This window comes from Labrus mixtus, chromosome 13 (assembly GCF_963584025.1).
Source record: "Labrus mixtus chromosome 13, fLabMix1.1, whole genome shotgun sequence".
In the NCBI taxonomy this organism is placed as follows: Eukaryota; Metazoa; Chordata; class Actinopteri; order Labriformes; family Labridae; genus Labrus; species Labrus mixtus.
Genome location: NC_083624.1, coordinates 10,509,810 through 10,535,676, shown reverse-complemented (window position 1 = coordinate 10,535,676; position 25,867 = coordinate 10,509,810). Strand labels below are relative to the sequence as shown.

The window sequence follows — 25,867 nt, the reverse complement described above, 5'->3', positions numbered from 1 at the left end:
CACACACACACCCAGACACACACACGATCTGTAGGTTTTTGTTGATTTGTGGTCGTTCGGTGCCTGTTTTGATGTAATGCTGATAAAGTGACAGAGAATATGTTCCTGAGTCTGTTCATTGTGTTTTATTTTGACATTTTTATTTATTTTATTTTATTTGTCAAAAACAAACAAACATAATGAACAGAATGAAAAGGAGCAGAAAGAAGATTAATCTTATAATATCTGCCCTTCTTTTACAAAACATTAATTAAAACAAAACAGAACACTTAATTCAAAAACATTTTAAATTAAATTGGCTGCAGGCAAACACAGCCACTGGCAGCCCCCTTGTAAGTCCTCCTTACCAATTCATTATGCACAAAGTATATCACAATAAATTATTATTACAGCATCACGAAAAAAACAAAACAGTATCTCACTGACATATTTCCACATATTTATTCAACAAACTGGCTTTAATTTTTCTTTTAAATATCATGTTTGATTTTGATTCTTTAGTTTCTCTGTTGAGATTGTTCCATAAACCGATTCCTTTCACAGTAAAACAACGTTCCCTCAATTTGGTTCTGAATCTCGGTTTATTAAAGATCTGTGTTCCTTTTAAATTATAACGGCTTTCCCTTTTTTCAAATCTGTTTTGGATGTTTTTTAGCAATGTTTTCTGATTAGCTTTAAACATAATTTGCAGAATACTGTAATCAACTAATTCATGAAATTTCAACAACTTTAACTGAATGAATAGCGGGTTTGATGGATCTCTATACCGACTTCTACTGATGATTCTTATGGCTCTTTTTTGCAAAATGAAATTTGAATGGGTGAATGTTTTACAGGAACTTCCCCATACTTCAACACAGTATGTGAGATATGGAAGAATCAATGAGTTATATAAAATGTACAATGCTTTATTATCTAATCAATCCTTAACTTTGTGTACCAGAGCAAGTGCTTTTGATATTTTCATTTTTATATAATTTATATGTGACTTCCAGTTCAAATTTTCATCAATCATGACACCTAAGAACTTAGTTTCCTTTACTCTTTGAATTTCCATACCTTCTACATTAATTGAAGCATCAATGCTTTCCCCTCTATTACTGAATATCATGAAATTTGTTTTTTCAAGATTCAGTGATAATTTATTTATAATAAACCATTCTTTTATTTTCTTCAATTCATTTTTGACCACATCCAACATCTGTGATATGTTATTCCCAGAATAAAATAAGGTGGTATCATCTGCAAACAGAATACACTTGAGCAGTTTGGATACATTCACAAAATCATTGATGTACAAAATAAACAGTTTTGGTCCTAAGACTGACCCCTGAGGTACCCCAAAATGAATGTTGTACAGATCAGATTTTAAATTATTTATCTGAACGAACTGTTTCCTGTTTTCTAAGTAACTTGCTACTCACTGATGTGCCACCCCTCTGATACCGTATTTGCTAAGTTTTTTAAGAAGTGAGGAATGATCTATGGTGTCAAACGCTTTTTTGAGGTCAACAAAAATGCTTACTAAATACTTTTTCTTGTCTATTGCAGTGGATATTTCTTCAGTTAATTCCATAAGTGCCATTGATGTGGAGTGATTGGTCCTAAATCCATACTGACGGCTGCTTAAAATATTATGTTTGTTTATAAATGTGTCCAATCTGGCTGCAAATAATTTCTCTAATATTTTTGACAACTGTGGAAGCAAGGATACTGGTCTGTAGTTGGAGAAAATATGTTTGTCTCCATTTTTATAAAGTGGAATCACTTTGGCTGTTTTCATCTCATCAGGAAATACTCCCGTTGAGAATGACAAATTACATATGTATGTTAATGGCTCAATAACCAAATCAATTATATTCTTTACTAATATCATGTCCATATCTTCACAGTCAGTTGATCCTTTACTTGCACAATCTTTTACAATTTTCAGTATTTCATCCTTTTCTACTTTACCAAGAAAAATGCTGTTAACGTTATCTTTTATTGTGTTTCCATCTGCATTATCTTCCATTCTTTTTGGAATATTTTTTGCAAGACAAGGACCTACATTTACAAAGTAATTATTGAACTCATTTATTATTTTGTTTGTGTCACATATGTCTATATCGTCTTTCACAAAGTATTCCGGAAAAGTTGATTTTACTTTATCTTTCTTTACTACACTGTTTATTACCCCCATGTAGCCTTCATATTGTTTCTATTTTTGTTTAGTTACTCACTATAGTATTCATTTTTTTGCCTTCTAATTATCCACACTAATTTGTTTGTATATGTCTTATATCTGTTTTCTGCCTCTTTCATTCTTAATTTTAAAAAACATCTATATAAACATTTTTTTTTCTTGCAGGCATTTTGTAGCCCTTTAGTCATCCATGGTTTGTTAATTGCATTTTTCTTGGTGAAACACCTTGTTTTACAGTTTTTTTCATACAACTCTATCAATAATTTCATGAATGAATCATAAGCTGAATTAACATCACTTACATACACCTCATCCCATCTGTTTTTTAAGTCATCTTTTAGTGCTTGTATAGCTTCTTGTGATCTATTTCTTTTTCTTCCCTTTAGTTTCTGTAGGGATTTGCATTTTATTACATTTATAGTTAGTATAAACTGTAAAGACAGGTAAATGATCACTTATATCAGTCATTAAGATCCCACTCACAACTATCCCCCCCCGTTATATTTGTAAAAATATTGTCAATTACAGTTGCACTTTGCGCTGTGATTCTTGTTGGTTTATTTATCATAGGAAACCGACTCAAACTATGCATTGAGTTGATGAATTCACTTGATGTTCTCAGTCCACTAGGATTTTCCATATCAATGATAAAGTCCCCACATAGAAACACACTCTTATTATAGATACTGTCAAACAACTCTGTTATTTTGTCTGTAAAGGACAGTACACAGGAGCCTGGTGTTCTATACACACAACTGATCATAATATTTTTGGCTTTTTCATTAATAATTTCCACTGTGACTAGTTCCATAATATTGTTTACAACAGTTGTCATATTTCCAACGATTTTACATTTCAAAGTTGAGTTCATATACAGAGCTACCCCTCCACCTTTTGTATTTATTCTATTTGTATAATACAACTCATATCCATCTATCTGAGCCTCATCCGAATCTCCATTCTTTAACCATGTTTCTGTTACTGCAATTATACTAAAGCTTTTTTTAGTATATTCATTCATCAGAAGCTCTGTGCGTTTTCTTGTCTGACTTCCTGTCCGGGTTGTTCTATTCTGTACAGCTGGACCCATGTTAGCAGCGGTGCCGTCAAAAATAGACTTGGAGCATATTTGAAACAGACGGACCGCAGCGCTCGCTTTGAAAACAGTAGCATTGAGAGTGTCAGGTAACGGCGCCGTAGTGCTCGGCAATTACAGAGTATGTGGAAGTTGGCGGTAAGTGCAATGACTCCTACATGCATCTCAATGTCTGTAAAACAAAAGAGATGCTGATCGACTTTCGCAAAAATCCACCTGACAAAGCACCGACGCTTATTAACGGCACAGCTGTAGAGACAGTGACTCAGTATAAATACCTGGGTACCATCCTTGATGAAAAACTGAACTTTGATGCGAACACTGGCGCCTCAGAGACTGTTCTTCTTGAGAAAGCTAAGGATTTTTAATGTTGACAAATCTCTTCTGAAAATGTTTTATTCATCTTTTATTGAGTCCATTTTGACTTTTGTGATGATCTGCTGGTTTGGTAACCTCAGCATCGTTAACAAAAACAGGCTGGGAAATATTGTTAAACTTTGCAGAAAGATAGTTGGAGTTGACTTGAATGATCTTGGACATTTTTTTTCAAGTAAGAGCCACTCGAAAGGCAAAGGCCATCTTGGAAGACCCTCAGCACCCCCTGCATGCAGAGTTTAGACATCTGCCGACAGGGCGGAGGTTCACTTATGTAAGGAGGTCAAATTCAAATAGATACCTGAGGTCGTTTGTTCCATCAGCTGTTGGGTTTTTAAATAAGCTGTATTGTTGCCTGTACTCTTTTACTATGGACTTTTGGTCTTTTGTCCCTTATCTCACTCACGTCCATCATGGTGATATCCATGGTAGTTATGTTTTATATGTAGGCTATGTATTTATGTCATTGTGCTGTTTTTATGGATGTATTGACTGTATGGACCTCTGTTGCAAACCAAATTGCCCCTCAGGGACAATAAATCCAAATCCAAAAGTGTTAATATCATTCCCGGTTGTTCCTGTATATTCATCGGTTCGTTTGAATACATTATGTAGTTTAAAAAATGACGCCGCAGGCTGCAGGCTCTGCTGAGGGAGCTACGACGACGTGAAGAATAAACCGGTTCTAAACGTGTTTGTTCTTCTCCTCGCTCCCCTGGAGAAAAGCTCACATGTTAATGTGAGCTCACGGGGAGCTGATAAAAGCCTGAAACACTTCTTATATGTCATGTGTGTTTGTTTTCTGAGCAACAAGCCTCTGTTACTCTTTTTTATTGGCTAGTACCTTAAAGGAGCAGATGTGTCCAAGTCTGCCTTCCTGTTTCTCGTCTTCCATCTTTAACACGACTCTCACCTCTTTTATTTTCCTTTTCATCATGGACCTTATTCTCTTAACCTCCTCGTTCATCTCGCCTTCTTCTCATCACAATCACAGCTTTCATTCATCAATAATTAATAAAGAGATGAATGAATGCCTGTGTTGTTCTCTTCCACAGCCATCACCACTCTCTCCTCTTTGCACATCTCATCTTGTTCTTCTTCTCATTCTTCTTCTTCCTTTACGTCCCTCTAAAGGAAACAGCATCCATATGGAGCTTTATGTGTAGTCACCCTTTCTTTTTAAATCTCTCCCTCCCTGACTGACAGCTGGAGTGTGCAGCGGACTGATTGGTGGTGAAACATGTAACGCCTCCTCTGAAAGATAAAAGCTGCTGTAACTCTGCAGCCTATATGAAAGAGACATGCAATCCTTTAATACATGCAGGGCTCAGATTTCATGCATTACACATTTATACATTCACACGCACACAAACTCAGTCAGCTGAGGCGTACATATAAACCCATAGCCAACTGTGTGTGTGTGTGTGTGTGTGTGTGTGTGTGTGTGTGTGTGTGTGGGGGGGGGGGGGTTCGCTGTGGCGAGGTAATCATCTCAGTGCAGTGTCAGGTGTGTGTGTGTGTGGCTCATTGACCCTGATTTGGACCAGGTGTGTTAAACTTAAATATTCCCTTGAGGCCGAGTCCACACGTAGGCGGTATTTTTTTTTAAATGGAATTCTTCAACCTCGATTTCAAAAATAATCCCGTCCACACACGCTTAGTTCTCAAAAACATCCACGTCCACGTGAAAACATAAAACGCACCGTAACGGCTGTCATGAGCGCGCCAAGTCAACAACGATGTCCATAACATGCTAAAATATTCTCGCCATGCCTCTGTAATGACCATTCCATTTTACAGAGTCGTCCAATCAGGCGTCTCTGGTCAACATAGTGGCAGAGTAACTGTGTATGTATGTGTGAGCATGTAAAAAAATTCAGTTAGCAACGTTAGCACCAGCGCTAGTTTGGTTACATCTGCCATCGCACTAATTTCATGTCAACAGAAATTGACAGCGCCGCACGATGACATCACACGGAGGAGAAACTGTGAAGGAGACGTTTCAAGAACTAAACTCTGTTTTCCTCGTCTTCACAGAAACACCTTAAACAGAGTTTCTGAACATCTTCACCCTGGAAGGAGTTTTACTAAAGGAGAGTTTTCAGTGACCTACACATCATTTGTGTCTGAAAGGCCAAAACGCAGAAAAAAAGCGATGCCGGCCTCGAGTGGACGAGTCGCTGTGTCCTGACTCATTGTGTCACCATCAGAGACAGTGAGAGCTTCTCTCTGTGTTTTCTTGTGTCTGTTAGGAGTGTGTGATTCTACATTAGCACCACTTGACTTGCTTTCTATTTGCAGCAGCTCTTAAGTGTCATTTATTGGGGCTGCACATTTCTGACCCGGCCTTTTTGAGTTTCTTTATAAGAACGGGTCTGGTGGCCTTTGTGTCTCAGCTGTCTCAGTCACTTTCTTTGAATCTACTTTTTCATCAGCTGCTCGGCAGAGAAAGTCTATTTCTTTGGAGTGTTAATCGCCTAATTAATCGCTTGCGGATATTTATTATTTTAGAATTTACCCACAGCTTTTGCTAGTTGTGAACTTCAAAGCCGACTTTATTGTCCCAGAGGGGAAATTTTCACCTGACGTAAAACTGGGCGCTTAGGGACACAGTTATGCTGTCCTTACACCGAACGACTTTTCAAGCTATTTTAAAAGTCACAGACAAATTTCTAACTAAGTCTGACTGAAATCATGAGAGCGTTTCCAGAGTTGGGGCGCGCTCCTGTGATCTCAGCCGTTTGTAGTAAGGTGGTCAAAGAATCTGAACAGTTTCAAGGCTGTCTTTTTCTCGTCTTGGATTGATATATCCTTTTATAAGTCAAGAAGTCACAAGTTATTACGGCCAACACTACTACTTAAAGTGTAACCTTGCCATCAAAAATATCTGCTGCATCTAATCTGTCCTCTTTATGCTCGACCTAAACGCCTATCTGCTAATATTCTAGTTTCACTCCATTCTATTAGAATTCAATTTGAAATGACCCTTGTGGCTCCATTAAGAGTCCATGTTTTAGATTGAGCTGAATTGAATAACTTCCTGCAACGTTAAGTGGCTACTTTTGCAAAAACTGAAAGCGTTTTTCTACAGCCGATCAAGGGAACCTTTTCAGAGAGCAACCTCATTTTGAGTATTAAACATGGTGAAGAATAATTTTGCAAATATTTGGTTTCCACTGCATACAAATGTAATCTTCACGGCTCTGCACAGACAAAAGTTGGAACAGAAAAAGGGTGAACTCTACTGCAGCCTCACCTTCCTTCTTGTAGAAGACCAGCTCGGTCTTGAACTCCCCTCTCTCGTCCAGAGCTCCTTGGATCTGAGCCGTTAGCTTGTCGCTCGTTTCCGGGCCGTACAGGAAGTGACACGCACAGCTCTTCTGCATGAGCTCAGCTCGGGCGTAACCCGTGAGCTCACAGAAGCCGTCGGAGCAGTAGACGATGGGGTAGAGCGACTGCACCTGGGCGTTCCCCAGAACAAAGTTGCTGTCTGAAAGAAGAGAGAGAGAGAGGAACAAGAGAGTGATCAGTATGATCAATCAATCTAATAATCAGATCTGTAACTAAAGTTGTGACTTGAACCTGACCTAGAGGTGAATAAATCAAACCTGAAAGAGGATTGTGGTGAAAATTAAACCAATACAAATGATATACTTCAACATTTAAACTTTAATAAGGACAGAAACAACAGCGTATCACACATCAGAACCAGAGGGTTGAGCTTGGTTAATGGTAAATGGACTTGAGCTTGTATATTTATTTTCTAGTCTTCTGACTAATCAAATCGTTTTTACACCGCAGGTCACACCTACACATTCACACACTGATGGTAGAGGCTGCTGAGTAAAGAGTCCACCAGAAGTAACTCATCCATTCATACACATTAATACACGGCTGGCCTTAAAGCAGAGGGAGCAACTTGGGGTTAAGAGTCTTGCCCAAGGACACATCGGACATGTTGCTGCAGGAACTTGGGATCGAACCCCTGACGTTCCTGTTGCGACCGACTCTGCCACTGAGTCACAGCCGCCTCCTTGCAAGTATAAACTGAGGTGCACTGCCAATGTTGCACTGTGTGCGATGGTTTAAACTGCTGGTGAAGAAAGGGGAAGTTTTCTTTAAAATTGAAAAACATGAAAAGTGATTTCCTGTCATTTTTTCCCCCTTTGTTTCCGTCCATATACGAGACATTTGTTGACAAAACCAGTTAGAAAAAGGAGATATCTACACGCTCATCACGTAGGTGCAGGTGAGAGAGACTCCTGTAAACACAGCTGCTGGTTTGCCGCAGCAGATCAGAATCAAGGATTGATTGGACGACGTAAACACGGTCAAGATTTATCACAAAATATATCGAGGTTTCAAGAAGTCGTGGCAGTCCTCCTGCATTAACTGTTTCATGTAGAGGCAGGAACAAGCTGCTCTCTTTACCTGCTTTATAAACACAACTAAATCCACAGGTCTTGATCGGTGGTGTGTGTGTTTTTGTTTGTGCTTTTGTGTGTGTGTGTGTTTAAGGGGGATCATTTCAGCCAGTGCATACTCAACTAATAGCCTCGGGCATGTAGATGTGGAAACACTCTAAAATGGACTATTTATTACTCTGTGCGCTGGCGTTCTCATTGATCCATCAATCTGAAGGCCCTCGGGACCCCATGTTTAATATTTAATGGCTGACGTGTGAGGTGTGTGTGTGTGTGTGTGTGTGTGTGTGTGAGAGAGAGAGAGAGACAGCTCATAATCAAGTGTTAGACAAATCAGTGAGAAAAGTGGGAAAGGAAACATGTTTTCTGTGACTAAATAAGAACAAAATGGATGGATGTGTGCGTCTATCAATGCAGGAAAACATGTTTGTGTGTATTTATTTTGGACTATGAGGAGTCAATCACGACACAAAATAATCCCTCTCATTAGCTAATTAGTCCTGTAAGTCTGACATTCACACACATCCTCGCGCCTGCTCTCCCTGGAGAGTGAGCGAGCGGCAGAGCTTTGTATGTGTGACACCAACGAAAACACAAAACAGAAAAAAAAGGAGAGCCCCTTCTTCTGATTCCTCTGCGGGTCGTCATGCTTCCTCTCAGTTCACCCTGAGGGAAACTCTGATGTCATCCACTCCTGTGAGCCTGGAGATGCTCCCAGGCAGGAGACATCAGGCTTAGAGACAAAAGCTCCTGAAGGCTGCACACAGTAATTACAAACAACAACAAAAGGTAACATGCTGTCTCAACCCAAAGTTTATACCAGGCAACCAGTGGGAAACCAGTCAATTCTCTGCTCACGTAATGAAGCTGCTTCATCTTTGTTTGTGCTCGTCAGTATCTTGTTTCCCGTCCGCTCTACGATACTGTGAATATGTCCAATTACACAAAAAAAATTGATGGTGGACTCTGTGGCTTTGACAGCAATCCTGGATTTCCGCAGCGTCTTTTGTTACATGTCCTGTCTCCTGAAAACCTTGTTATCTGAATGTGAAACTAAACAGTGGCCAGGATTATTGAAACAAAGGAACATGAGAACCAGTGCGACTGTGAGGCAATATAGGGACTTGTTTTGGGTACCTGAGGGTCGCAGACTTGCCAGTCTAAAAAAAAAGAAGTTGGTCTGGTTGCTTGAGAGGCAATTTCCTGAGAAAGACATTGAACCCCCCAACAGCTCAGGAGCACACCCTGTGATCTTTACCGCTTTTTCGGTTCGGGGTTGCGGGGGGCTGGAACCGATCTCAGCTGTTATTGGGCGAGAGGCGGGGTCAAACACTGGACTGGTCGCCAGACATACAGAAACAGACGCACTCACATTCACACCTACGGGCAATTTAGAGTCAGCAGTTAACCTAGCGAGCATGTCTTTGGACTGTGGGAGGAAGCCGGAGTACCCGGAGAGAACCCACACATGCACGGGGAGAACAGGCAGACTCCACACAGAGAGGCTCCTGTCAGACGGGGATTCAAACCAGGAACCTCCTCGTTGTGATGCAACAGTGCTAACTACTGAAACACCGCACGGCCCCCCACTCTGACATCTCTCCATTTACTCAATTTCAAAGGTCCTGGTTGTGCATGTGTGTAAAGACCTGTGCGTTTACACACCACTGGGATTGAAACAAAAATATGACAATGAGCTGCATGTAACAACAGAATAAGATACATCGGGCTTTCTCTACACAGAATTTTGCATAAATGTTGGGGGAATAACTTAGTGTGATAGCAACTAGAGAACAAAGGTTGCTTTGGTTCACCACGTTTAAAACGACAGCTTTCTGAAATGATCTATTTGATTTTGATTCTGTCTTTGTCTAAATTTCTGCTGCCATGACAGACGTTCATGTTCGTCTTGTCTTAACGAACCCTCGGATGCATTTAGATTCCCATGTTCCTGTCTCCACCCTCCTGTCACTGTCAGCCCTCACCTCTATCTGTGTAACAGGTGTGGTTGTTTAACACAGGTTCAACCTCATCTCCTGTGATCGTTCTTGTCAGTACTGCTCGGTTTCATTCTGCTGCTGTCTTCCCGTCTTCTTCGACTTTTCTGTGTCAGTTTGCTTTAATGAATCTCTCTCAGTTCGGTCACTTTCTGTGAGTTCAAAGAAGGCTGCCTGCTACTATAGTAACAAGTAAAAAGTGCTGGATCTTACCTTGTGCGCAAGAATAACATCAGTGAATGTGTTTTACTTGTCTCCTTGTTGATGTAAGAGGCTATATTATCAGATTGAAATAAATCACTTTGATTTTTTAAAGGTCACAAATGATGTAATCTTTACTTCACCATTTTTCTCTAACACTAATATGTGTCTCTAGTCTGTCTACAAACCCCCCAATGATGAGAAAAGTTCATCCTCTCCGTCTTTTGCCTGCTCCACTTTTCAGAAAAAGTGTGCTCAAACAGGCCGTTTGGAGATTTTCCCTTCATGACATCACAAAGGGCAGTAACCCCTCCCCCAGGTGGGTGACACTCCCACAGCTAGGTGTTTGTTCTGCCCTCTGAGTCTGCCTTCTCACCGTAAACAATAGGACACAGAGCAAGAAAGCCAGAGACACCCAAGCCCTTCCAGAGAGGGGGCGTGGTCAGACACAGCTCATTTACATTTAAAGGTACAGACACAGAAACAGCCTGTTCTGAGCAGGGCTGAAATAGAGGGGTTTATAGACATGATCAAATACAGGATCAGAGTGGATTTAGAACAAGAAACTTCACACACATGTTTTGAGGAACTCTGAGACTTATTTACACTGGTTGAAGAGGAGGAGAATATGTCACCTTTAAAGACTGGTAAAATAGCTCCCATTACTGAATCTGACTCTATCCTGTTTAATGTCAGTTTATAAAGAAAATCCGAGCGCACCTGCTCCTGACATTACCTGACCATTGAAAGGCCCATAATCATGTATTATTAGTACCTTTGAAATGCTTCTAACAGCCGGTCAAACAGCACTTACCAACATATAGGTTGAACCCTGCATACCAGTAATCATGTATAAATATGCCTTCAGCACAGATATATAGTTGCACATCATTCATATACTTAGGACTAACATTTGCTTGAGTATAGCAAAGCGAGGATGTGTCGTGAGGGCCGTCAAAGCATGAACTAAAATCATTCACTTTAGCTAAACAGATTCAGATTATGACTCTGCAATCATTCATTGAAACATATTTATTTATTAGATAAGTCACATTTCTTATTAAAGTTGTCAACATCTGGTATCTGCATTGAGAAGTGATACCCACTGACCTGCGGGTTCTTCAGATTCTCATCTCTTCAAGGGCTTGTTTCAGCTTAATTGACTTTTGGTTTGATTTGGGTTCATCCAGAGTAGATTTTTCAGAGGGATCGCAGAATGGAAACAACACAGAGGAAGAGCTCCTTTGCTCTTGCCCAATAGTTTGATTTACTTTTAATTCAGAGAGTCTCACTGAACAGAGGAAGACAGAGGAAAGTCAAGCACCAGAGGGACAGAAAGAATTGGATTTATTTGCTGCCTTTTCTGTTTCCTGAGCAACAGCAGGAGTCTGTGCTGAAATCAGAACATCGACGCGAGTGAGTCATTCATACCACTTTACTGTGCACGTCATGATAACACCAATACAATCCAACACAGATTGCAACAATCTTGGCATACTTGACCATAAACTTTACACCTTTAGAGTGACCTCGTCAGCAACGAGAATGCTGTTTTTAAAGAAATCCCTATAACACTTTATAGAGCTCAGTGACTGCCCACTTTTTTAGCAGCTATGCTTCTGGAATTCATTTCTCCTGATTGCAGCGAAAAGGTTCCTGGTTCGAATCCCTGTCAGATATTCAGGGTACACCTGCTTCCTCCCATTGTCCAAAGATATGCTCATTAGGTTGATTGGTGACTCTAAATTGTCCGTAGGTGTGATTGTGAGCGTGGCTGGTTGTCTGTCTCTATATGTCAGCCCTGTGATTGGCTTGCGACCAGCCAAGGTGTAACCCGCCTCTCGCCCAATGACAGCTGGGATTGACTCCAGCCTCCAGCGACCCCGAAAAGCAGTATGGATAATGGATGGATGGAAATCCTTCACTGACTTTTCAGGAAATCCTTATATCACTATTTCTAATCCTGGAGCAAGCATGGTGCTACACCGGGGCCAGGGGGCGCTATAGCCCCATCACAAATCTGTCTAGCCCCGGTTAAGCCCCCTCAGGTATGTCTGCTATTGTTCTCTTTTTTCAGCGGTGTTAAAAAGGCTACGTCTGGATTGCTGCTGCGTTACTTTTACTGCACTGATGCAAATGTTCTGTTCCTGTTCAAAATGCTCAGGACTCACTGTGCTGCTCCTTCGATTGTTTTGCCTGTACTGTACATAACATCCTATGTGCCATGTTTACAAATGACATGCTAATTGCTGCCATGTGCACGTGTGGTTTCCTGTACATCCTGCGCGCATATGTCTCAGACTCGTGAAGTGTACGGCTTTACAGGCAGTAAAGTGTGTGTTATGAATTTATATTGGAATCCCTTCCTTGAATTTCTCTGGGTACAAACCACAGTGGAGTAAAGATTTCTCCTGGATCAGAGACCGGGGCAATGCAATACATAAAGCTTGGAAGAATATTACATTTTATTCATATATTTATGTGAGTGTGCGTGTGCGTGTGCATGACTGTGATGGGATTAAAAGTTCACCCTATGGCAGGAGTAAAAGCACGCAGCTCTTCCAGGGTTGTCACTTACTCACCAGCACTGCCAAAAACCGCCCCGCGGCTCACACTGTGTTTGTTATGAAGTGCTTTGAGAAGCTGGTTCTTCTGCACATCAAAGACTAAATCCCAGCAGCCCGTCCAGACCCCCCACCAGTCTGAATCTTCCTGCCAACAGATCCACACAGGACGCCGTCTCTGCTGCCCTCGACTCAGCTCTCGCTCACCTCGAAAAATAACAAACATCAGGAGGGTGTTTGTTGGACTTAGATCTGTTCTATCACCCTGATAATAACGGCAAGCTCAGGAGGATTGAGCCCTCTGCAACAGGAAATTGGACTTTCCCACCAACAGAGCACCGAAAGTTCTGACGGGTAGTTACACTTTCTGCAGCATGTCCACACGAACACAATATCACCCCAAGGTTTGTGTTTGGCTTCCTCTTGTTCCCCCCCCCGTGCAACCATCACGAAACCCTCGACCGACAGAGATAACTCAGATGTGAAGTTTCCATATGGCATCACTTTCTGCAGCTGCTGCGCAAACATTAGTGTGACTTCTCTTCGGGAGAAATTCCAACGAATTCATCCAGAGAGCCGAGGTGCTCAGAGAACAAACAGCTTCCTAACAACAGTAGGGAGCTGATGGCTAGGATGCTAAATGTTACCAGCTTCTAGATGCTTTATGGAACAAACAAAAAAAAAAAAGTGATGTGATTCAGTGATGACGATGAAGTGAAAAGGATTTCTTCTATTTGGTTGCCCTCAGACAATTTATAGTAAGAGTGATGTGAAGCCTGGGATTCTAACCATGATTTTATCTTGTTTGTAAAGGAAAACGTTTTAACAGCAAGCGGACCATCTTCCTTCCTGGAACATTCAACATTTTCTTTCTTTAGTGGAAGAATGTGCGACTTTTTGATCCAGTAGATGTCACCCTTGAGCTCCAGCATGAAACCAAAACAAACTGCTGTTAGGCCACACCTCCTCCATACTGAAGCCTCCGCTCTCCTCCAGAGACACACCTCCAACCCCTCTACACGCAAGCTCACACGGTGAAGTTATCAATTAGAACACACCATAATTAAGCAACATTAAGCGCAAGCAGCGGACAAAATTGCTCGAGCTGCTGCCCGTGTCCTGCATTGTTGTGTTGGCATGCTAATGTTAGCGCTCTTTAGTTAGCTCGTAGCTTCACATTGCACATAAACTGACACAGAATGAACGTGATCTAAAAACGCTTACATGACATCCAAATAATCAGTGAGTATGTTCTTCTTCTTCTTCTCTCTAGTCCTTGACTAAAACAGCTTTTATACACAAGGGGAGGAGCCGGCCGTCCCGTCCATGTAAACACGGCTCTGACAACAACACAGCCAGCGGGACTCGAGCTTCTCACTCATTGTAGACAGTCATGACTCAGAGACACATTTACACAGGATAGACTTCATTTATGATATATTGATGTGTAAAATGTCACACAGCATGTTGGTGTTGCATCAAAGAAAATACCACTTTTCATTCAACTATGGGCTGTCACACGACGATTCTCTAAATCGCTTTTAATCGCTGATATTTAATAGTTTTGATCACATGTTCGCCTCTGCTCTCCATACAGTCGGTTTGTCCTGCATGCAGTAAAGCCCACTAATATGCAATTGGTCAAAACTCCTCAGACTCCAAACAAAAAACAGGACATCTCTCACAATCCTGCCGCCAAATCCACTTTCAGGTCATCCAAGATCAGCCTGAGACTCCACATCTACACCTTTTTATAAATCTCACCTCCATGAAAGAACAACAAGTAGTCTGAATCCTTACTTAAGGCCCATTATATGCCGCCCATTTGCCGCCCCACCATCACTCAATCTTTGTTCAGCATTTCACAGATCTCCATTTCTCAGAAGGAAGTTAAAGGGACATTACGAACAGTCTGAACAACTCTCTTGTTCTTTCTCTTTGTCTGCCTCAACGAGTCAGTGAGCAGCCATGACTGTACGTCCTTTATCCTGTCATTCAAAGCTCTTAACGCTACGTCTTTTCCATTTCTTTCCTGTCGGCGCAGCTTTTACTCTCAGACTTTACAATGGCACAGCCCTCTCTACACAAACTAAGAACACACTAACTGTGTGGCATTTTCAAAAAGCAGTCACAAGGACACAAATACACACTTTTATAACCAGCAGGCTCTCTTCTCTGGTCGACCTCAAAAAAACAATAAACCAGCTACATTAAATACAAAACTCTACTGTACGAGTGCTGACAGAGGCGGGAAGGAGAGCTCACATTACACCTATTCTAAAATAGGAGTTACATACTACTCCTTCAAAAAAAATGTGTTTGTATTCTACTCGAGAGCCGTTTCTGCTGCCAGGACAAGACTGTGCATTAGTCTCTAAATGATTTTCCTACTACTTTTGGGAAGCACTTTTAACTGAGATCGAATTTGTCTTGAAGGTGCTTTATAAATAAAGTTTGATTGATTGATTTTTTGTATTCTTTCATGAGGCAGCGGCCCGTGTTAACAGCTTTTAGTGCCAGGAGGGGTAATTGCTGACGAACGAACATCCTCCGGTGCCTCCAAAGTCAAGCAGGGTGTCTCAAAAGATGACAGCTCAATCTTTTTTTCCCCAGATACGATCACATAAAACTGTCTCTACTGTTTTCTCAGACGCTCCCAACACTCTGAATGATTACTTTACTGTCAGAGTAAATGATTAGGAAACTGTTCTTTCCACTGTTTCTCCGCCTCTCTCACTCTTCTTTCTTTTCAGCTTTGCTGTCTGCTGTTTTCTTCATGTTGGCGCACCAATCAAAACACTCTGAACGTTCAAGTGTTGGGACTATGTCGTAAAATGTTCCTGAACGCACACCGATCAGACGAATCCAAACCAAACGTGGATCAAACGGAACGGGTCCAACTGTTTATCTCTCAAAATGGAGAGGAGAGATTTTCTGTTTTTATGCTCCGTTCATCTGGAACAGAATGGCAGGTCCGCTAAAACTCTCAAATCAAAACTCTCCTATTTACAGCCACCTACCAGAACGGAAGACTAAATGACATTTTTGCTCTTGGTCCTCCAACTCGGTGTGTGATTGTCAGTGGAGATTCTAGAGTCTGTTGGGGCCCTTTGCAAAAAGTAATCGAGGGGCCCTCCAACCAGCGTTCATCTCCATCTCCCTCTTCCTCTTGTTTCCTGTTTCAATACAATATTCAATATTTTTCCTGAATGGCTGGTGAACGAGTACAGCCAAATTTTGGACGGGACACAGTGGCATCCATTGTCCAGATTTTTCAAGAAACCAACAGGTAAGATATTGTATAATGGCTTATCCTGCTGCAAAGTGTAAATCATTTTTACCTTGTATTACAGTTACTGTAAGCCTCCGGTTTCTAATATGTAACTGTATTTTGTCTCTCTAAGGATTCAATGTCTACCTCCCTGAGGGAGCAGAGGAAAGCACCTAGATGAAGAACAGGAACTTGCCATTATCAACATGGTGATTGCTGACAATGTTATAAAACCTTTACTGCAGCAATTCTGTCTCTGTCTTCTTTTTTTCATAAACCGTACCTTATAAAGCTACTCTGATATGGGTCTTGTTTTGATTTCCTGCAGAAAAAGAAACAAAATACATGCATTTACTTAACCCAACAAAACAGAAATGTAGAGAGGCTTCAAAAGAAAATGCAGTGCTAAACACAATCTATGATCAATACATTATACTCTATTGTATAAGGGCAGACCTGACACATGTAAAGTAACGCGGCTTCTGTTATTCCATCTGATGTTAGTGTTTTTTATGACATTGTGATGTGATTGACTAAATGTTCCTGTTGGAAGACAACATGTGTTCGTGTTTTGGAAGATTTTTTGATTTTGAGACATGTTTGCAGTGTTTTGGTGGACATTGTGTGTTGTGTTTGTGTATTATTGTATTTTGAAAATGAGTGTCAGAGTTTAGTTTACAATGGGTGCTTTTGAGCATGAAATTAACTGTTTTGCCTATTGTGTGTTTTCGTGTGTTAGTGTGTTAAGAGTTTAGGAAAACTGTTAAAAGTATTGAAAAAAAATGGCATAGCAATCGAAAAAAAACTGTAATGGCGCCGAGCACTGGACTGTAGCCTCTGTTAGTTATGCACATGATGAACTGTTGATATTTGCCGCACTAGTTATTACTGTAATTTCCGGGCAGTATTTGTGTGTTTGTGCAGCAGGAGAAGGAGAGACGGACGCCGAGGGATCAACCCTGCAAACACGCCTGAAGGCGAGGCAGCTGTACAGCCTTGATGAATAATCGAACACACTGGGCAACTACTTGAGATTATTACAGCATCGGACAGTGTGTGTGTGTGTGTGTGTGTGTGTGTGTATGTACGGTATGTGAGTGAGTGTTTGTGAGCGAGACGGAGAAGTGTGGAGGATGCTTATGATGCTTGTATTGATTATTGAGCGGCTCTTTTATTGGATTAACGGGGCTGACTAAATTGTGATTGGATAATTCCTCCACCCCCCTGACGTGTGATTGGATTACACAGCAGCTGGAAGGCTCCACATGAGACCGAAGATGCAAATGTAAAAGAAAGAGAACAACACATTTTAAAAGGCTTACACAATTAGATGTGTCGGGGGGGTTGTCAACAATAAAGGGAAGACAAGAAGAAGAAGAAGAAGAAGAAGAAGAAGGAGGAGGAGGAGGTGGAGGTGGAGGAAAATAAGTTTCAAAAGTAGAAACAGACGGAGGACAGAAACATAAAGAAATAAAAGAAGAAAAGATGGAGTAGAAAAGGGCGAGAGGAAGTAGAGATCAAGAACATTCTAAAAAGGTGGAGAAGAGGAAGGACACAGGACAGATGAGGAGGAGGGAAACAACAAGGAAGTGAAGAGGAGGAGAAGAAGGACAAAAAGAAAAACATGAAGAAGAGGAAGAGGAGGAGGAGGATAGAACAAGATGGAGAAATAGTAGAAGAAAAGAAAACCAAGAACAAGAAAAAGCATTCAGAGAAAAGAAGTGCTTTTTTTTGTTACTGAAATTTGTCGCTGCACTCTGATTCCCATCTTACACACACACACACACACACACACACACACACACACACACACACTGTGAACACACACACACACACTGTGAACACACAGTTGTACATGTGAAGCCGAAATGCTCCGGGTGGTTTGGAGTTTAGCGCCTCACTCGCTCGAGGGCTTTTATGTCAATCAAATCCGCCGATTTCAACATTTAAGTTTAACTCAATATCTGCCCTCACGCCATTTCCAATCAATTTACATTTCAACTAGATAAGGATCAAACGGCCGGCACACACTGTTTTATATCTTAGAGAAGACGCCATTACTTTCCTTAAAGGTCTAATCAGTGAGATGTGTAGTGAGTGAAATGATAAAGGTACCTTACTATATGATCAGACATTAAGGAAGCATGCTATGTTGAAGTGCTGGCTTCTCTGACAACAATGCAGCAGCCAGTATGTCCTCCTTCTAACTTTAGATTCTGGTCCTGAATGCTCTGGATTTGTTTGGACCAGAGAAGGTAGGCGGTTTTAAGGCACCCCCACCCCGCGTTTTGGACGCCCCTCAGTTTGCTAGATAAGAGAGCAGTTATCAGGTCAAACCAACAGGTGTGGCAGCGATGGAAGCGGGCAAGAGAGCTGGTTCAGATAGAAGTGATTGTACCCGACCTAAAAAGCCTCTGCATGTTTCTAATAAACTCCACGAGCAGAAACGTGCTCAAACTAGGAACAATATTGGAGATGCTTTTGAAAAATGGAGAGAGGTTAGAACACAGAAAGGTTTACAGACCGATGCAGAGCTGGCTAAACACTGGAGCTTCAGTGTCCACCACATGGCAACCTGTGTGAGAATCAACTCTAGAGAGGAGGGGGCGGGGGGAGACAGCTCTCTACAATGTTTAGAATTTGGACTGCAGTACCCATTTTAAACACTAGGGGTCAGAGTTACATATTGCTCCTTTAAGGAAACAAAGGAACAGTAAGCATTATACAGGAGCAGTCAGAATGATGGGTGACTTTATTCCAGAAGTTGAAGTGGAGTGAATAATATTCTCAAAGGGAATGGACAGAATAAACACGGCTGTCACTTTAAAAGGAGTTTTTCTGCTCGATTGAAACTTCATTTATAAATTCTCATCAACATCTGAGTCATAAAAAACAGCCTTTTATGCTCTTAGAAGTGACGATCCTTTAAAAATATGTGAGTGAAACAGTGAACTGACACACTGCTGAGGGGTTTCTGATGTGTGCAGAGAACGCGACTTGAGATCCTGTCAAGACAGACAAAGATGCATCGACAGCGACAGAGCGAGTCAATACGAGGGGATGAGAGCAAAGAGGACTGGTGAGCGATAACTGACAGCACACACAGATGACAGAAAGCAGACGGAGAAAAGATGCTCGAGGCTATTTGATTATTATGCCTCCTGCACACTACTAGTGTTTTCAATTATTCACTGATTTTAAAACTGTGGGATTACACAATCTTAACGACAGATATTTTTATTCTCTGAAGGAAAGAATGCAAAACAACAATCAGGACAAGATGCTGAAGCGCTCACACCAGAGGCCTCTAGGAAGCCGATTAAACATTCCCAGGATATCTTTCAGTTATCTGGCTTCACACACCCTGAAAGAAGGAGATCACTCACGCTGACGCTGGCCCGAACACCTAACGGCTTGTCAAGAGATTTAATCACGGACACATTTCCAAAGTCCAAATAAAATCATGAGAGTTTTGCTCGAGTGGGGGCGCACGCCTGTGATCTCAGTCGTTTGGTGCACAATGGTCAGAAAGCTGAAGCTGGCCTATCACCTAACCACTGAGCTGTTTTAAGGCCGTCTTTTTCCCGTCTTGGCGTTACAGTAAAACCAAAAAAAGTTGAATATTATCACAGGTCTTTCGGGCAACCTCTTGAAACTGCAGGACAGAGTCAAAGACACATTTCCCTCTGTGGACAATGACTTAGTGTCGTAGTACTCGAGTTCAGTCTTGGTCTCCAGACTACTTCTTGAAGGTCTCGTCTCAGAATCAAAAGTTTTTCTACTCGGTCTTGTCTCGGTCTCAGACTGGGCGGCCTCCGGATTTTAAATCAAGACCGGTAAAGACCACCACTGATCGGATATCTTTCACTGTGATTAGAAGGTAAACGCCCCTTTCTAATAAAATGAATCACTTCAATTAATTTGTAGTTTGATATTTTCCCCGGCATGGCAGCAACACTCCCTATTTTATGGTGTAAGTGATTGACACGCCCCTGCACACAAGATGATGATTTTTTTATTGATATGTCTCTCTCCTCTCCGTCTCGCCCTGTCTTGGTCCTGACTCAGTCTTGATCCCTAAATGTCTTGGTCTTGTCTCCGTCTTGGAGCACGCTGGTCTCAGGTATGTCTTGGTATCGGTCAGTGTGGTCATGTCTTATTTAACTTCATCTTGAGTCCAGTCACAACCAATAAGAGTAATCTCGCCAGCACCAATCAGGGAGCTGGAAACACAGTAAACATGGCGATCGTTACCTGCGCTTCTCCTCCTGTATCATGCAAAAGGAGGAGAAACTGGTGGAGGTCAAGAGAGAGCAAGAATACATCTTTGACGTGTCTACCTTTTTGTAAGATAGAGAGGAGAAGGAAAAAGGTGGACAGAAGTTGCTGCAGCACATTGAAATCCAGAGAATAATGATTGAGTTTATATTCCTGGTTAGAAGCGGGGATGTCACCGGGGAATCTGGAGGGCTGAAATCCCCGGTGAGGACCGCAGCACGGTTTCTATCACTCCGTCATTGCTGCTCTTGTCACGATGCAGGATTGGTTATTTGTGATTTCAAACTTGGGAGAATAAAATTCAGACAGCAGCATCAAGAGTAGTTGTTAAAGGGAACGAAAAAAGCTGAACTGTGATTGGATTGAAACCAATCACAGTTTGAAAAATCAAACATGTGAATGATCTCTCTGATGATTTAAAACTTTACAAAGTGCACAGCTGCAGTTACACACCTGTTACACTTGTATACCTGTTAGTATATTAGTAACAAGTACAAACTGTAAGTGGTTTGTAATTCGGCTGTTCTTGCAGTGGACAGAGGCCGTTTTTGAGCAAAATGCAGAATCCCTGTAATACAGATAAATCCTTCCTCTGAAGGTTACCCCTGAATGAAATCATCCGTGTCCCTTTGGAAATCAATAATGCATCACGTTGTAGGGATAAGACATTGTATTCTGCTCAGAGACAGGCCAGCAGCTGACCCGAGTTCAGCTGAAACGGGCCCGTCCAGTGTGTGTCGACTGTCTCTGCACATGAAACAGGTGCTGTGATGTTGACCTTGCCGGCAGCATTTGAAAGCTCGAGCTCTCGTCTCACTCATTCACGGCGAGAAGCTTCATTCTGCTCACATACAGCACGCAGACAAACATTTTATTCCCTTTCTGGTTCCCTTTTAACGCCAGGCTTTCATCATCCCTCTGATGCTCTTTTTCATTCTTCTCATTCCTCTCTGCGTTTCTGATCTCTGTACTCGCTGCACTGATCAGCACGAGAGCCGTCACACTTCAGTGCTCTTCATGATCGGGAGGGAAAATTTTGAAACATCGAATCATAAAAACACAGGAAGTCTAAATATTAAGATTAAAAACATAGACTGTAGATATTAATGTTTGAAGCCTGAGTGACGTCAGCCTCCTGACAAACCGTTACACCGCGCCCACCTGTCAATCAGGTCAGCTACACTCCTAACTATGGATAACATGTATCACTCACTCTCAATCACTCTAAAAGTGAGTCGATCCCCAGGGAGCTAATGCACAAAGACTCGCAACACATGTCTCCCAAAGAGATTCTTATTGATTTACTATATGCATTAAAGAACACAGCGTTTCCAGCCCGACTGGTCTATTCATCAGGTGCTGGAAAGATCATTATTGGACATATTCAGGGACCATTTTTTGTTTCCTTTTGAATTCAGTTTGGAGTTTTTAAGGTTAGAGAGCCGTGTGGGAAAAATAAGTCCAGACAAATTCAGCAAACACACACATCTAGTGCTGAGTCGTAAAAAACAACATGGTATGATGCACAAAGACTGCTTCACAGCTCCTGATGAAGAGCCCGGTCAGGTTTGAAATGCTTTATCTGTACGGTAGTATCTGTACTATCTTTACCGTAGTAGGATTGCAAACTCCGCACGGTGAAAACAGATGTTACTAAAAGAGCTACACAGCTGCACAGAAACTGCACATTGTTGACTTTGGAAACCACACAGGAAGTGTCAGTTGAAACCTTCTTTTCCCTCTTTGAGACCCTAAAAAACAGACGTTATACATACAGGTGAAACATATATTCCAGAGTGCACGATAGGAAATTATGTGAGTGCAGAGTCAATCATATTTACAGCCAGACCTGCAATTTCCTATGGCGAGTTTTCTTTCAGCGTGTGTGTTTTGAGGTCTGTAGCTAGATGCTAGTTATAGCCTGTCCGTTAATCAGGGTCCCTTTCAAAGTGCCTTTGAAGGGACCCTGGATAGCAGCTTTGAAATGTGGTAATGCTGGGGGTTGTGTGTGTGTGTGTGTCCTTTTTGTCCTCCGATGCCCTTTAAGAAGTGGAGCATTGGGCACCTTGGTTTACTGCTGCAGCAGATTATAAAGATGAGGATCTCTGCTGCTCTTTCTGAAGTGTATTTCCAGATTAAACAAAGTGGGGGATTAAAGGCGAGGAGCTTGAACTTCAGTGGAGCAAACATACAGCTGTGACTCAAGATGACACCTGAATCCACAGACTTCAGGAACAAATGAGAGAATATCAGCTCTCGTGTGGGATCAGCGCAGGATTGGAAACACAAAGGTCCTGAATTGTGCAGGAGAAAGGTCAGGCTGATCTGAGCTCAAGGCTCAGCTGGTAATACATGAGGAGCATATAGGACACAGATGAGGACACTGACTGTCATTCATAAACTGTTTTGATTCATTGTTCTGAGCATTTGTAATCACAGGGTTTGTTTAGAAAAAATTGAATTAGGCTCCTGGTAAACTTTGTGCACAACAAAAACTGCAGGATTCCTAACCTTAAAGCCAGATGAGCACCAAGAAAAACACCTAGCTGCAGCCGGCAGACCCCCAAGTGTCCCGTGTCTGCTGCAGAGAAGTATCAAAGAAACAATGATTCTTCGTGTGAAGCTCCTTAAGTTGGTGTTTTTTTACAGCATTAAATCAGCTCCTGTTAAAAACTTTAACTAACAAACACAAGGATCAACTGTTTTTAGATAGCTTTGCTGAATGACAAAGGAGAAGAGATAGATTGAGAAAAAGCAAATTGATTCTACATATTTTTGGTCGTCACTGTGTCCTGCATCTCATCCCGATGTCTGAGGCAGCTTGTGATTAGGAGCAGTTTCGAGTGCTTTAAGACTTTAGACTTTATCGTCCCCATTGGCCCCCTTCTGCCCAACAGACAATAACAACCAAAGAACAGTACATACACCAAACACAGTGGGTGTTATCAACAATCACAAGTTCCCACTCTGGCCTGTTCAGCGAGGCCTTTTGTTCAGGGCAGCTATAACAGCAGGGATCAGGCTCCTCCCAAAGCAAACCTTTCTGCACTTAAATGCCCTGTACCTCCGTCCTGAGGAAAGTGGGGTGAGGGGGACGTTTAGTGGATGTGTGACATCCTGTTCTATTTAGGCAGCAATGTGTTGTCGCTCTGTTGTTGAGTTCTGTTACTGTAGGTCATTTTGAGGCACAACAACTACTTGCTTAACTTCAGCAACTTGAATGCCAGATTTACAGTATACTTGTGCATCTGTCTGGACCGACACTTAAAGCCCACTCTATCTCTCTCTCAACAAGGTTACCTGACCTTCCACCTGCTGGACAACAGGTGCAGTTACTTTTAGAGTCTCATGCAGATACTACAGGGTCACTTTTGCATCAGTATTTGATTGTATGGGGCCTGAAAAAAACCCCATTTATGGACATTTTACATCCTGGGAGACGGACTGAGTTTGTGCCAGAGTGCATGCTGGGATCGAGATGGGACAGGGAGCGGTGTGTAGAGAGCTTGTGTGAGAAAGTGAGAAAGGACGAAACACAGAAGTGCAGATGAGGAGGCTAGAAAAAAAGAAACAAGGGAGAGAGAGAGAGGAAGTGTGGAAAAAGAAACCAAACACAAAGACAGGCTGCTCCAATCCAGAGAGACAGAAATTGCTTGGCTTGACTTCACTGATTTGTTTTGTTCCTTTATTTTATTCCTCGTCTCTGCAGTGAAGCAGAAAGCCCGTGTCCACTCTGTCAGCGTTCAGATAAGACAGAACAGAGGTTTGTGAAAGAACAACCTGGCCGTGACACTGAGGGTGCTCCAGGTTTCTGTAGGAGACACACATTGTTGTTTCCAACGTGGACTCTTTTCCTTTGTCTCCAAGAACAACCACTAAAGATGAGTCAGACACGAGTACTCTTCAATTCACCGAAAACCAACAAGGAAGGAGATCGTTTCTAAGGTAAATGGTAAATGGGCGTTTTACAGAGGATGCTTAGCGCTGAAAATAGCCAGCTGCACTGAAAATACTAAATATGCTGAATATAATTTTGAAAGTGCTGAGCGCTGAAAATGCTGAAAAAATCTTAAGAAAGGCGCTGAAGATGCTGAAAAATGCTGAAAACTGTTTTCAACTGAGAACACCGTGAGCACAGCGACATAAAAAGCTGACAATGAGGGCGTTGTTTGCGTTCAAGATGGTGGGTGTAGAAAACTCTGAAAACGTTACATATGCTAAAAAAATTTGGTGACTGTGCTGAATGCTGAAAATTCTTAACAATAGTGGATTTTCATAGAAGATGGGCTTTACCAGAGCAAACAAAAAGAACAAAGTTTGTTTTAAACTGCTGAAAACCAGGGCGTTTTTGCATCAAGGATGCTAAGAGCTGAAAGCGCTCCAAACTAGTTAAAACTGAGAACGCTGAAGCACAGCGACGTAAACAGCTGACAGTAATGGGGGCGGTGAAATGTGGATGTATTGGGTGTATCAGTAAAGAGAGGCTGAAGAACAGTAATTGAAAGTTAGCATCTGAGTCGTAATATTAGAAATTAGATAATACACACACACACGCTATCCTATTATTTCAGCACCATCAGATTGAGCTGCTAACTAGCCTCCAGCTACTATAGTTCATTCCTTCATCGGCCTGATAGATGATCTAATTGGGAGAAAAAAAATCAGCTCTACACATGCGATCCTCTTTGACACAAGTTCTGTCCATGATCGTTAAATGAAACAGATTCTGTTGGTTCTGTTCACTCGTGAAATTTGAGCGTCTATTAGTGAATTTAATTTTCAAATCCTACCGACTAAAGAAAGGTTTTTTTGGGGTGACGGAAACCTCAAATCAATCCATCATCCTCTGCTCTGCTGCAGGTTCACCCAGCCATGGGATGAGGGTCTCCATATCAGCCCCTTCACATCTGTCAGTGTGTGTGTCCGCGCGTGTGTGTGTGTGTGTGTGTGTGTGTCTGTGGATCTGTGGGTGTTTTATTCTAAGGGGACAATTAGGGTGGCTGACACCGGCCTGAACCCTTTAACCTCGAGCTGAACCCTGTGGGGGGTGGGGTGGGGGGGGACATAAGGGGATCTGTGGGTGTTTTATGAACCCTGAACCCTTTAACCTCGAGCTGAACCCTTCCTCGGGCTCACGGTTCAACACGCAGGTTAAAAGGAGCTGACAGTGTGAGCGAGCGAGTGTGTGTGTGTGTGTGTGTGTGTGTGTGTGTGTGTGTGTGTGTGTGTGTGTGTGTGTGTGTGTGTGTAGGTGCTAATGGCCAGGGGAAGGATTCTGCACTCCCCAGTCTCAGGTGATCCATTTTGTTAATATGAATATGTAAAAATATCAATGTTAAGGTTTTTCTTAAAAATAAGATTAACCCCAGAGGAGGACATTCTGGTTTACACTCTGTAATTGAGTATCTTCTCACACACATAGGCCTGAAACGCACACACATGCACAAACTGGACCTGTGGTCATGCACTAACGGAG

The 25,867-nt window shown here is 41.9% G+C and overlaps 2 protein-coding genes across 2 annotated transcripts in view; both read right to left on the bottom strand.

Annotated features, from left to right (window-relative positions):
• The window catches only part of kcnh3 (potassium voltage-gated channel, subfamily H (eag-related), member 3), a 134,144-nt gene that overhangs the window by 37,863 nt on the left and 70,414 nt on the right, over window positions 1-25,867 (bottom strand). Inside the window, exon 2 of the mRNA XM_061053657.1 lies at window positions 6,913-7,146. Within this exon, the coding sequence (XP_060909640.1) occupies window positions 6,913-7,146 (234 nt within the window). The remainder of the gene's footprint in view (window positions 1-6,912; window positions 7,147-25,867) is intronic.
• Window positions 23,666-25,867, bottom strand: part of akap11 (A kinase (PRKA) anchor protein 11) — a 202,206-nt gene continuing 200,004 nt past the window's right edge. The window contains exon 13 of the transcript XR_009675567.1: window positions 23,666-23,677. The gene's annotated coding sequence lies outside the window, so the exon portion shown is untranslated. The remainder of the gene's footprint in view (window positions 23,678-25,867) is intronic.